Raw genomic sequence first — 13,932 nt, forward strand, 5'->3', positions numbered from 1 at the left:
ACTCAGCTCCCATTAATATTTGAAGTAGTTAAACCCTTCTTCCTTCACAAAACCCTCTCATCTACCATGTTTTAAGACTTTCCTTGCTGACATCACCTTCTCAGTGCCCTTTGCCAGCTCTTCATTTTTTACCCAAGGTCTACCTTGAGTCCCTCAAGGCCTGGCCCTCTGGTTCTCCACACATGTCTCAGGGTCTCATGTGCTTACTTAGGTGTAAAGGCTGCTTGTATGCTGATGCTCCCAAGTTCATATATTCATTTCACATCGCCTGTTATTATACAGACTACCTATATCTAATTGCCCTGAGGGTCTTGGAAATACAAATTAACATCCAAAATATAACTTGTTTCTTTTTCTTCCCCCCTTGGCTCAAATCTGTCTTTTCCTTTCTTTCCATCCGATACTTTCTGCTCTCCCCATTTTAATAAATGAGACCATTATTTATTCAGATATTTAGAGTTAATAACTGGAAAGTCATTCTTGACTCTTTTCATCTTCTCAACCTTCATTTCTCATCTATCAGAAAGTCCTACTGAATCCAGACCAAAACATCTTTCCATTTCCACTGTCACCACTTTACGTGGCCCATAGGTCACCACCATCATTAATTCCATACTTAACTTCCACTTCAATCCATTTTCCATTAAGCAGCAAAAGTGACCTTAAAATGCAAATTGAGTGTGTCATTTGCCTAACTTAAAACCTTTTAATTTCCTGGAGAGACCCCTCCCTTAGCTATCTGGTTGGTTTGTTTCCTTGCTTCTTCCAGTTCTCTATTCAAAGCTACCCTCATCACAGGGGCATTCTGTACTTCTGTCAATGTATAATATTTTACTACTCAACACCCCCTTTTCTCCTTACCCTACTTATTTATTTTTCCATAGAAATTATTACGATTTGACATATTGGCTTTTTATCTAATCATCTCCACAAGAATGTTAATTCTCAGCCTAGGAATTTTACCTAATACATAGAAGGAGCCTATTAAAGATGTTTCTTTAATAAATAAATACATGACTGTCTTCCCCTAGTGCTTATAATCCAGATCCGAGCTCTATAACCAAGGGTCTAAGGCCTTATATGAGCTGGCTACTGCCTACTCTGAAATTTACTTTTACCATTTTCCTCCTAGCTTATTCTATTCCAGCTGAGCTGATCTCAATTCCTTTAACATCCTGTTCCCTTGACCTGAAGTGCTATTATCTTCTCTCATGGTATAGTTGACTTGTTCTTATGCTGTGGTTCTCCGCTTAAATGTTACCTCCTTAAAGAAGTCTTCTGGGGCGCCTCGGTGGCTCAGTGGGTTAAAGCCTCTGCCTTCAGCTCAGGTCATGATCCCAGGGTCCTGGGATGGAGCCCCGCATCAGGCTCTCTGCTCAGCAGAGAGCAGAGAGCCTGCCTCTCTGCCTATTTGTGATCTCTGTCTGTCAAATAAATAAATAAAATCTTTAAAAAAAATGAGAAATGAAATATGATAAGGGGATGTGGGGCTTCTTTAAATAGAATGATCAGAGAAAACTTCTTTTTTTTTTAAAGATTTTGTTTATTTATTTGACAGACAGAGATCACAAGTAGGCAGAGAGGCAGGCAGAGAGAGAGAGGAGGAAGCAGGCTCCCTGCTGAGCAGAGAGCTCGATGCAGGACTCGATCCCAGGACCCTGAGATCATGACCTGAGCCGAAGGCAGCGGCTTAACCCACTGAGCCACCCAGGCGCCCTCATTTCTCATTTTTATAGCAATTTTTATAATATTATTTGCTGCATCATATATATATTTTTAAATTTCTATCTAGTTGAGCTTGAGAATAGGGATCAGTTGGCTGACATAGTGCTTGGTAAAGTTGTAGATATTCAATACATATGTTAATGAACACTTTACAAAATCTGGCAAGAGCTGCCTAATGACTTAAGTTAGAGGATTACTTTTTATGGGCATTTTTGATGTGATACCAGGTAATTTTGCAACTGAAGCTACTGATCATGAACTACTGCTACATGGTCTCTCCAGATATACAGGGGGTGTACCTGGCAGCAGTCCATCATTAGGAGAAATAAAAGGACCAGATGGAAGAATATCATGAAAGGCAATTCATGAACTCTCCATGCATATGCCTTTTCTTTCCATGCTATCTCTAATTCAGCTGGAGGGCAGGTGGCAAGAAGGGCACAAGATTTATGGGGATGAAAGTTTAGAATGGTCCCAGAACAGACTACGTACATCCCATGAAGATGTTTACCAAGGAGTTAACAGCAGGGTGGGCAATGCTATTAATAGTCAAGTGAATAAAATGATCACTTCTAAGGCTATCAGGCAGTTTCCCCCTGCTTCAGATCCCAGGGTTGTGTGCAGCGGGTTCATGTACTAAATGGTGCCGTGGTGGAAGAGATGAAAACTACGCACGGGCTAAACATGGATTACCATTTCCTCAGGCAGACCCAGTTACTGCCCCCGCTCTGTGCCTAATATGCCACCAGGGCAAACATCCCCAGGCCCATTATAAAGGACCTTGCTCAGAGGACCAGAGAGCTCTCTGGTAGTAAGGAGATTATACTGGATCCTTGCTATTTCAGAGGCGCCATCTATTTGGGATGATGTCTAGAATGGACACTTTGGATTTTGTTTCTTTTTCCTGTTTATTAAGTGCTCTCAGTAGCCTCAACAGTAGGATTACTGAACACATCATCTTTATACATCATCTAATATCCCCTATGATAATGTTTCTGAGGAAACAGGATAGGAGATAACCTGAGTGAGGAATTCACTTTATGCAGAAAGATTAAGATTAAGAAAGATTAAGACAATGGATGCCATGGTATTCACTGGTCTTACTGCCTCCCTCATTACCTAGAAAGAGCTGGCTTTATAGATGAATGACTCAGAGTGGCAACTGAAAGACACTGCTTTGGCAAGACTGGGGGAACTCCCTTGTAAAATGAGGTGTATGCTCTGAAGTAGTCATCATTAAATGATACTGCTTCTCTCATTCCTAGAATATACAGTTCCAGGAATCAAGTATTCAACATGTGCAAATGCTTTTGTAGTCATAGCTAATAAACCACTTAGAAAATTTTTGTTTCCCTTCCTTATAATTCTAACTGTGCTAGTTTAGAGACTTAACATTCAAGGGATGTAACAATTTACTTAGAAGTTGAAATAGCTACATCTCTCATTGTATGGGTGATTAAGCAAAATGTGGTCATAGTGTAGTTTAGGTAACCAATCCTGCTAAAGAAATTGGGTTATTGCTGTACAATAAGGGGACGGAAAAATTTGGATAGATCCTAGCAAGATCTCACACTACTGTATCCACTTGAAAAACTAATCAAAACTCTTAAAGCCATATTTAGTAAGGATATATAAAAATCCAATTTCTAATGTTTCAAGAATGAGGGTTTTGGTTACTCCAATGGATAAAGAATCTTAATTAGCTTATGGGCTGATTGAAGTAGTGTGCAGGTGTTGGATGGTAGAGAAAATAAATCAGAAATGTCTGGCTCCCTGGCCAAATACGTTTTGTCCTGTGTTGCAGAAAAAAATACTGTGACCTCTACCTTTGCTATCTCATATATGCCCTATGCATATTTTAACTAACACATTTTATATATTTTAACAAATTTCATTTCTCTTTCTTCTCTCTACCCTCCTCTTCTGCATATAGCATGTGTTGTTTGTGGGTAACTTTATAATTTAGCCCCCTGGCTAGAGAATATTGAAATGGGATTGCAAAAGAACAGAATGACTGGATATAACCAGCTAAAGGACTGTGAAAGACTACCTACACACAGCCAGCAACTGAGTATCTTCTCTTGCACAGAAGTCACAGAGGTAAGATATTCTCTATTCCTGCTGTATGCTTGAGGGTGAAGCTCAAGCATTCCAATGTTTCTGACTTGGATTCGAAGGTTGAGAGAGTAATGTAAAAACCCAACAACAGTCTTAAGTTAATGTACCAGTGGTGTTTATCAAACTGAGACTCCAAGTGACATGGTGGCATATGCCTACCAACTTTTGAAATCACTTCCTGATGAGGAATATGAAAAGGTATTACTTTTGGGGTTTCCCCATGCTACAGTATAATTTCACATCAATGATATACTTGAAGGGGTGGTCCTGCTTCCTAGTACTTTGAAGATTTACTGGACTATGAAGATCAATGGATAACTTTTATTTTTTTTCTCCTTTGCTGACCCACTTAATCTACCTGGTTCTGCCACAGAACACCAATCTGAAACTGTGCAAGCAGTAGCAACAGGAATTGTCACTAAACTTCTAGTCCACAATATGATGGAAAGTAACTCTCATGAAGACTAAAATGTTAAAAAATTTAAGGTAATTAGGGGAATCAAAAACTGAAACACCTGCTTTATAGATTTTTGGTAGAACTGGATTGAATTTGCATAGCAATCAGTTGCAAAACCTCTGACATTTTGATTTTAAAGGTGATGACTTTTAGAGGAAAGACTAAAACTAAGCCTGGATTGTCTTACTATTGCAATGTACTTGGTAAAACACAATGTCTGGAAATGACATAATTTCTAGCTGTATTATTTTAGCAGTGAAAAATCTACAAAACAGCAGAAGCCATGCAAGTAAATTCTATGGTTTATAATAAGCCTTGGTGATAAATTTTTGTGCTGAGGAAAAAGAAAACCAAAAAACGGAGAAGTAACTCTACATAATGGCTGAGCTGACCACAGGTTCTTAGGTCTCATACATTTAAATTAAAAAAAAAAAATAGTAAGTGTACTATAGCTAGAAGAGGACATGAGGTTCGCATTTGAGGTTAGTATGAGTCACACATGCAAAATGCACTGCCACGCACACACACATACATTTTGAACACACTCTCAAAATGCATTCAATAGGTATGTACTTTATACCTTGACTTCTAAGAAAATCGGCCATTTGGAACATTTTTAGGGATAAGATGCAAGAGAAAATATATTAAGCCTAGACAGATGCTGCACATAAACTGTCAATATTCCATACATCTATTTCTCACCATTTGCTTCCTAAGTTCAAGATATTGTTACACACAGCAGGGTGATTCTTTTGAACATACTAACTGAATAAAAGGACAAGAAAACTTTTGACAAATTATTTTGATTTAAATCATTATCTTAAATAAATATTTAGTATACACAAACAACATTGAGGTAACATGATAGTGGTCACTCTACTTAAAAGTGTCATGTGACACCTTTTATAGGAAGTCAATATTGGGATCTGCTACTTATCAGTGAATAAAGTTACCTACAGGCCTATACAAGAACATTCTGAATTATTAGTTAACTAATATTAGTTAACACAGAACTGCAATATACACAGTATCATCCAACAGGCCTACTAATCCTAAAGGACTCATGAGAAGTAGAAGGGGAAAATATACCAACTACTGAGCCTGGACACCAGTGGGTTAGAAACACTGTTTTGACTATTCTTCTTCAGGCTGCATGAGATGAAAAAGGAAAGATATGGAGAGAAAGGGAAACAATGCAACAAATTTATTACTGATTTTATCTATTTTTTTATTGAAATTCCAATGAGAAAAATATCTCTAAAAAGCAAGACAAGTACAAGGAAGGAAAATCACTATAAATCTATGGAGGGAAAGAGGAATATCTACCTTTAGAAGTAGTAGAAAGAATCACAAAGAATGATTATTAACTGTATCACATAAAATGCAAACACTTCTCCTTTAAAAAAAAAAAAAAGAGAGAGAGAGAGAGTATGAGCAGGGAAGGGGGGCCAGAGGGAGAGAGAGAATTTCAAGCAGATTCGGCACTGAGCAGGGGGCCTGACACAGGGCTTGATCTCACAGCTGAGATCATGAACTGAGCCAAAGAGTCAGACACTCAATCCACTGGCTCATCCAGGTGCCCCAAACCCCCAAATGCAAAGACTTCTTTTTTAAAGATTTATTTATTTATTTTGGAGGGTGAGAGAGAGAGAGAGAGAGAAAGCGTTGGGAGGGAAAGCAAAGGGAGAGAGAAAGAGACACTCAAGTACACGCTGAGCTAAGCGCAGAGCCTGGCGTGGGACTCAATCTTAAGACCCTGAGATCACAACCTGAGCTGAAACCAAGAGTCGTATATACACTTAACTGACTGTGCCACCAATGTACCCCAAAACACAAAAACTCTATTTGTAAAAAGCTACTAAGACAAAAAAAAAAAAGAAAAATTCCAAGGAATTAGCAAAATTAACTAATAAAATCAGATAAAGATTAGTGTGTGTGTGTGCGGACGCGTGCATGTGTAGTAATAAACATATATGGAAAAAAGTGATGTCATATGAAATTTCGGGGTGTGCGTGTATTTGTTAAGGCTGCCACAAATCTATAAGAAAAATGCTGTACTGCAAAACATAAAAGTTTAAAGGAATAAACAGACCAAAAAAAAAAAAGAAAAAGATAACCAACAGTAAACAAATACATGAAAAAAAGTTCAATCACACACAAATTAAGATGTACATTAAAATAATAAGGAATATCTTACCTATAATATATTGATAAGTTACAACAAATGAGGGTGTAGTAAAACTGTTATTTAACTCTCATATACTGCTGACAATACACGTATCAATGGGAGAAGGTGAACTGGTAAACCCTTTTGGAAAATAATTAGCAGTGTATATGAAAACTAAAAAAAATCAATATTATTTGACCCATTATTTTTAAATTTATACTGAGGAAATAAGTTTAAATAAAGAAAACCTATAATAATAATGATGCATGGTTATTTATTTAATGGGGTAGCCACATAATAGACTACAACTATGTAGACATAAAAAATTATAGTTGCTTCCAATTTTAATGATGGTTACTACTTGGTTAAAGGATAAAAACAGGTTTTTAATTTTCACATTTAGTGTTTTCTAAATTTTTAAAAATGGTTATGTTATTATATATTTTATAGAAAGTCAATTTTGCAAAATTGTTTCTAAGTTCCATGAGGGCAGTGAACACGCCAATAGAAAAACAAATATATTATAATATACATAGGTGATGATGTTAAAGGAAAGATATATGGAAACAAATATGGATATCAAAGTAAATATTCACCAGGAACATATTAGAAGAAAATATATCAAAACATTAATACTGTTAAGGTGGCAGTATTATGCATTTCCTACTTTTTCCCTAAATTTCTGTAACATTATACTAAATTTTTAGTATAGCTTAAAACTAAACATCATTAAATATGCAATTTCCATTATGCTAAATATAAACTAATTTGACATGTGTAAGAAATAGATATAAAATAGATTGCTTACCTCTCTTTCATCCATATTTAACCACTGCTTTGGATCTTCTTCAGTAGCCAGAAAGGCTATCAATTCCAAAGCAGTAAGACGAGTCTGACGTCTTGATGAGACAAATATCAAAACAGGTTTGGCTGGAGAATGGCTTCTAATTGCTATTGAAAAGTTGTGGAAAATAAAAGGATAAGCTACTTATACCATAATATGCATATCATTAGGATACCAAATGGATACATGAAACTAAGTGATTTATATGAATTCTTAATTTGATCATCAAATTCTGCATTGTTTATGGTACTACCCGGCCCTGACAGCATATTAGAAAAATGGTAGAAAAGAGAAGGTAGCTGAACCCACTGAGGGGAGTACATTGCCTGGACAGGGGAAATTTAACTGTGTCAGGTCTCAGTTCTATTTTGAGTTGCTGAGGAAGGTGACACTTACAAAAGCTGCTATCGTCTAGTGACAGCTGTATACGAATATTCAATCTAAGGTTGAGTTTTCACGGTTGTGTTTCTGCTTGCCTAAGCAATGGTATTACAGAGTTAATTGGTCCTGGCATCTGGGGGAGAGAGTCAAGTCCTGCAGAGTGATGAAAATTGTAAGAAACGCCACAAAAATTCCTTTTATTGCTGTCATTACCACTCGATGGAATAATTGAGAGTTTGTATCAACAGACTAGCCAGAGATATGTCAAATGAAGGTCTTCTGTTTTCCCAAAACATGTGTAAGGTTTCAAGTGGAAAGATAAGAGAATGTGGATGAGAGCTGCAGAGAACACCGTGCCTGAATCTGTATGTGGCTGATGGCACACGGATGGTAGACACACAGAAGAGGAAATGAATGGTTTGAAACAGACACGCAGAAAAGGAAATGAATGGTTTGAAACCTGAATAATAAGACTGAAAGAAAAAATTACCTCAAGAGCCATGTGACCTAACTGGAAACAAGATTTCTTTACCAAAATGCTCATAAGCTGGCACAAGTAAAATTTATCCTTATGTGTACATAGGTCTCTTAAAACAGAGATATGTAAAAGTTTTATATAAAAAGTTTAACCTTCTTATAATTTCTTGTTTGAAATGTTTCAGAATTTCTTCTTATGGGTTAAGAAACAAGGTTTGTAACAAAAATGATGACATGACCTTGACTATATGTATGACCTAAGAGTGAGAAATGAAGCTATCATTAAATCATATTTCTAAACTCAAAGAAATATAGTGATATGCTACAAGTATAATAAATAGTTTATAAGGACAGCTACTGTACTGATACGTCTAGAGAAGTGTAAGTACTTCAGTTATTACTATTGATTTATAGAACACAAAATGCTTTGTTTCAATCACTGGTATGCAACTGGCCATTCCTTAAATAAATACAAGCAATCACAATACATACCATAAAAAATAAATTCATTTATGTTATTTCTCACTCACAGTATATCCGAATCTTACAGAATATAAATGGTAATGCTCTGATAAATCATATTAGAAATACAATGTTTAAAATACACATATTAGTGCAATATTGGTATCATTTGTACACATAATCATGAATGAATCTGTCTCTTTTTTAAACCTCAACATTTAATGGATTTTTGCTGCTGCAAGAACAGGTGTGGCTGAACAGCTCACGGCAGATTTATTGTTCATTAGTGATTTTATGCAATGCTTCTGTGGAGGTGTAAATAATCCGAACTGCCAAGATTGGTCTCCAGTTCACAATCAATACTTTGCTTCTGTCATAAGGCTAATTACAGCAGCTAAAAAGTCACCTCACAACTGTCACCTCACAATCAACAGCAGTTCACATTAGAGAATTTATTTTGGAGGTTATTTTTAATTGATATAATAAATATCCCTTATGCAGCCTAAACAAAACATGTTTCAATAGGAGTGTTATTCTTAAATCTTTCTTGCTTGTCTAAATTGTTAGAAAAGGAAAACCAAAAAAAAAAAAAAAAAAAAAAAAACCACAAAAACAGAAGCATTGTTTAAAAAAAGTACTAAAATTTGTAAGTTTTATGCTTTCTGGTAAAGATTATGTGGTATTTTTTATACTTATAGCTCCTATTTATCATTTGTTCAAGCTACTACTATAAGAAAATAACTTAATAAAGAATTATTTAATTACTTTTAAAAAATACATACATTTTTTTCTCTACTTCCAAGATAGTATCATATATGAAATCTCTCCAATTTTCAATATTTAATTCAACATACATTTTTATGCCTTAACAGCAGAGGCATAACCTACATTTGGAGAAGTTGGAGCAGTATTACCCGTTCAAAGAAACCCAAATTATCTGGAACGCGTTTAAAGGCTATCGTACAAAATGGTTGCTATTTCATCCCAAGGGCCTGAAGCTTACCTTGAAATGTAGGCTTATTCATACTAGCCATACGAGGGCAGTAATGTTGACCTGGGAAGCCTTGAATGTGAACTTCCAGTGGAACTGGACGTACTGATGGTCGGAAGTTGAATAAGCCCATCTGCAGTGAAAACGACAAAGAAATCATTTTCCATTTTTATATTTAAGTTTATAATGTTTAGTGCCTCCTTAACACAGCCACCTACGCCACAGTATCAAAGGCTTATTTATCAATCTTCCACATACCTGATGAATATTGAGCCAGTCAGCAAGGTCTCTAGCATTAGCTAATGCGGTAGAGAGTCCAACTATTCTAACAGGCTTTTCTGTGTGCGAGGAGATGAAATTTGTTCGAGATACAATGACTTCCAGAACAGGGCCTCTTTCCTCCCCTAGGAAATAGGAATAATACATGTTAATCATTGAACAGGTCCTGATGCTGGCTGCTGCCCATGTGAGAGTCAAAATGTATAAACTGGTGTCAGATAGCACGGTACCCACCAAGCAGATGGATCTCATCGATGATAAGAATAGTGACCTGCTTCACATAGTTCCTATTCTGCCAGCTCCTACTGACTCCATCCCACTTCTCTGGTGTAGTGACGATAAGGTCAGCCTTAGCAATGGATTTCATATCGGGAGTCACATCCCCAGTTAGTTCAATAACTCTGGATAGGAAGAAAAATGATTCTTTTCTCAGATAACACATGACCTTGGAAAGGCAAAAATACCATTTAAAATAAAATTGTGTAATGCTTAACACCACTTTATCTCCCTTTGATTTCTGAAAGTTTCTGTGAGTCATGGCCAAAATATGTTTCTCAAGAATTTTAAGAGAATGTGTAAATTTAAATCACTGATAATCTAACTTTTATGCAGATATGTGAAGGTGTCAACCTTTGCTGTGATTATGTTTACAAAGTCTCTGCCTTGTAAGTTTTTATAGAGTTGAACTCACACTTCTTTCTCCATATGTTAGAATAAACACCTTTCTAATAAGGGACAGTGTTAACTTATTAAGACAAAAGAGGCATTCATTAAGAATATAATTATGTGTAAGCTTCATTTCTTTTTTCTATAGATATTACAGGCAAATTCAACCCTAATAGGACATAAACAACATAGGCTGAGGCAAATATGTGTTATCTCATTCTAAGAAGACCCCAGTTTTGTTTGTTTGTTTGTTTTTGGAAATCCAAAGGGGAAGAAATCAAGAGGGAGATGAACCATGAGAGACTATGAACCCCGAGAAATAATCTGCGGATTTCAGAGGGCAGGGGGGTGGGGGGGTAACAGGGTGATGGGTATTGAGGGGGGCACATGCTGCGATGAGCACTGGTTGTTATACTTAACTAATGAATCACTGAACACTACATCAAACACTAATTATGTATTATACAGTGGCTAGCTGAACATGATAAAAAAAAATAAGAAGACCCCAGTTTTACAGAGAGGAAGAGGGTCTGGAGGCCAACTCTAAATTTCAGGTGATCACTGAATAATTTTTACATCTGTCTTAATCCTCAAAAACAAAAGGGGCAAGATTAGTTTCCCAAGTATAGTGTTCCCAAAGCTTCTGCTTATTTTTATTCATTTTTATTTTTACATTATATTCATTATTTTGAATATGTAATATATTCGTATGGGTCAATGTGTGGTCAGCAGTCTCTGTAACATGTCTATCTTCCAATTACCTGATTCTTGTTCCAAAGCAACCACATATTTATATTCCCTACCATTAAAAAAATAAGTGATAGAATATTGTACTTAAAAACATTTTCTATAGCATCTCTGGAGATCTTTCAGTATATAAACTTTGTGCTTTATAGGATGATAGAATATTTTGCATTGTGTAAATGCACCATAATTAATTCAGTCATGTTCTATTAGGCACTCGGGTTACCTGCAATCTTGTTATTAAAAATAATACCACAATGAATAAACTTGTGCAATGTTAAAACACTTTTTGAAAAGTTAGGTTCTTCACATGGATTTCTATTTTTCTATAAACTGTTTACATGCAAAATGCCTTCTACATGGTTCCTGGGAGTTACTCTGAATGATATAAAGGAAAAATAAAGAGATAAAATTCACTTTTATTTTAGAATTTAAAAATTTTGAGAAAATTATCTTGCCAAATTAAGGTATTCCTATTAAATAATTTAAGAACTTTTCATTTTTCAATATTAAAACAATGAGAATATTGCTAACATTTAACACTAATGACAACACCCTGAAATATAAGACTACAAAAATCATTATAAAAGCATCCAACAGGTTTATGCAAATTTTTTTTTTTTTTTTAAGATTTTATTCATTTATTTGACAGAGAGAGATCACAAGTAGGCAGAGAGGTAGGCAGGGAGGCAGGCAGAGAGGGAGGGGCAAGCAGACTCCCCGCAGAACAGAGAGCCCGATGCGGAGCTCGATCCCAGGACCCGGAGATCATGAGCCGAGCTGAAAGCAGAGGCTTAACCCACTGAGCCACCCAGGTGCCCCTATGCAAATCTTTTATTTGTTGGTCCTTTTAGATTATTCAAAGCATAGCTTCTGAATAAGGAAGAACTTACTTTTTGCCAAGTTTTTCTTCTATTCTAACTTTCCAATCATCCATTCTTTCACGTACCAGGGCTTTTAAGGGTGCGATATATACTGCCTGAAAAGGGAGGGGAGGGTAAAAAGACCTCATGAAAATAGTGACATCATTTTCAAATAAAGGTAAACTCCATCTACATGACAGTGTGGTTTAAAAATATATCTTTTGTTACTGTAAGACTAAAATTTCAAATAATGAAAAAACTCATTTACTTGCACAGACTGCCTGTATCCAAAGTAGGACAGAAATATAATACTGTAGACATAAAAATGTCTACTGTCATAAAAATGTAGACATAGAAAATTTTAAATATTAAAAAAAAACAATGAAGGAATTTTCTTTAGATATTTTATATTCTGATGAAAATAAAAGTTTTTCCTGGTATTATGATAAAAAATCATGTGAATTTTAACTCTTCCATGAAAAAGGTTAACTACTTTTGAAATTCTAAAGAGAGATAAATATCATTTAAATTTTAATGCAGATTTTATGGAAGAGGACAATCACACATTTTAGGTATTCTACCTTTTTAATAACAATAATTGGTCTTTAATAATCCTAACTGACATACAGATTGCTTTGTGAAAAAATTCTTTCCCTTATAAATTATTTCATATTTAGAGATGAGCTCTACTGCTGTATTAACATGTCCTATAATGGATTGATAACCACAAAATAGACTGAGAAGTAGGAAAACTTCAAGTTAAGCAGGGAAGAAAAGCCACTAATTGAAAATCACTGAAAAAGAAGTTAAAACATTTCTAAAATAATAAATGATAAGGAAAATACCTTATAATTCCAATCACAATGTATGAATTAGCTTTCTTGAAAAATAATACTTCTAAACTATGAGTATGTACTTCATATTTCAAGAAAGCATAAAATCAATACTTATTTGACTCACCATGTTATTTTCCATCAATAATGTGGCCATTTGCAGAAATGTGGAATAAAAACTGCCGCTGTATTTCATACATATAACCACACTGTATTTGTTAAAGCATTAGCATTTCTTTTATTATAAAAGGATTTGATTATAAGTCATTATTTATCTTATAAATATGGCTATGAATGAGGTACCTTACAATGAGGAAAGGACATGTGCAAACTGACGTGTACATTAGAAACCCAACTAGAGGACTCCAAAGTTTAAGATAAAATTTTTCTGGCCAGTTATTCTAATGCTGATCTGGTTCCCCCAGAAAATGCACTAAAAGAGTGACAAATCTACGCATTGAGTCTTACTGTGTGTTTAGAATGGGCTAGTTTACAGATGACAGACTGTGTTTTCTAATTTAATGCAAGCATGTGATTCCTTCAAACAGACCTTTGAAGTAGGGTACTTGTTGAAGACTCTGAAAATGGCTAATTCAGCAGCAACAGTCTTTCCTGATCCAGTGGGTGCTCCAAGTAGGACATTACAGTCTGTGTGATACAGTGTATGAAATATTTGTGTCTGCACAGGGTTGAAGTGGCTAAAGTTGTACAGGGCTTCATATGCTTCACATCCCAAGGCTGTAATTGGTAAAGGCTGAAGATCCAGTAATTCTGAAAAGATGAAACAGGTACAACCATAACTGGAAAGAATGGACAATACGAAACACTGTCTCTCAGGGATAAATTATAACAATCTTTAATTCATTGGAAGGGGGAAAAAAAGGCTTAACATAAATTTTAATATACCAGTTACAGGTCTTTTTTT

General features: G+C 35.5%; 1 protein-coding gene across 2 annotated transcripts in view; it reads right to left on the minus strand.

Annotated features, from left to right (window-relative positions):
• ASCC3 (activating signal cointegrator 1 complex subunit 3) overlaps positions 1–13,932 on the minus strand; it is a 336,070-nt gene that overhangs the window by 95,972 nt on the left and 226,166 nt on the right. For both annotated transcript variants that reach the window (XM_045084262.1, XM_004767092.3), the window contains exons 25-30: positions 13,558–13,778; positions 12,205–12,290; positions 10,136–10,302; positions 9,881–10,026; positions 9,635–9,755; positions 7,276–7,418 (exon numbers count right to left, since the gene is read on the minus strand). In XM_045084262.1, the coding sequence (XP_044940197.1) occupies positions 7,276–7,418; positions 9,635–9,755; positions 9,881–10,026; positions 10,136–10,302; positions 12,205–12,290; positions 13,558–13,778 (884 nt within the window). The remainder of the gene's footprint in view (positions 1–7,275; positions 7,419–9,634; positions 9,756–9,880; positions 10,027–10,135; positions 10,303–12,204; positions 12,291–13,557; positions 13,779–13,932) is intronic.

Source organism: Mustela putorius, unplaced genomic scaffold (assembly GCF_011764305.1).
Source record: "Mustela putorius furo isolate JIRA1106 unplaced genomic scaffold, ASM1176430v1.1 tig00000759_pilon_pilon_pilon, whole genome shotgun sequence".
NCBI lineage: Eukaryota > Metazoa > Chordata > Mammalia > Carnivora > Mustelidae > Mustela > Mustela putorius.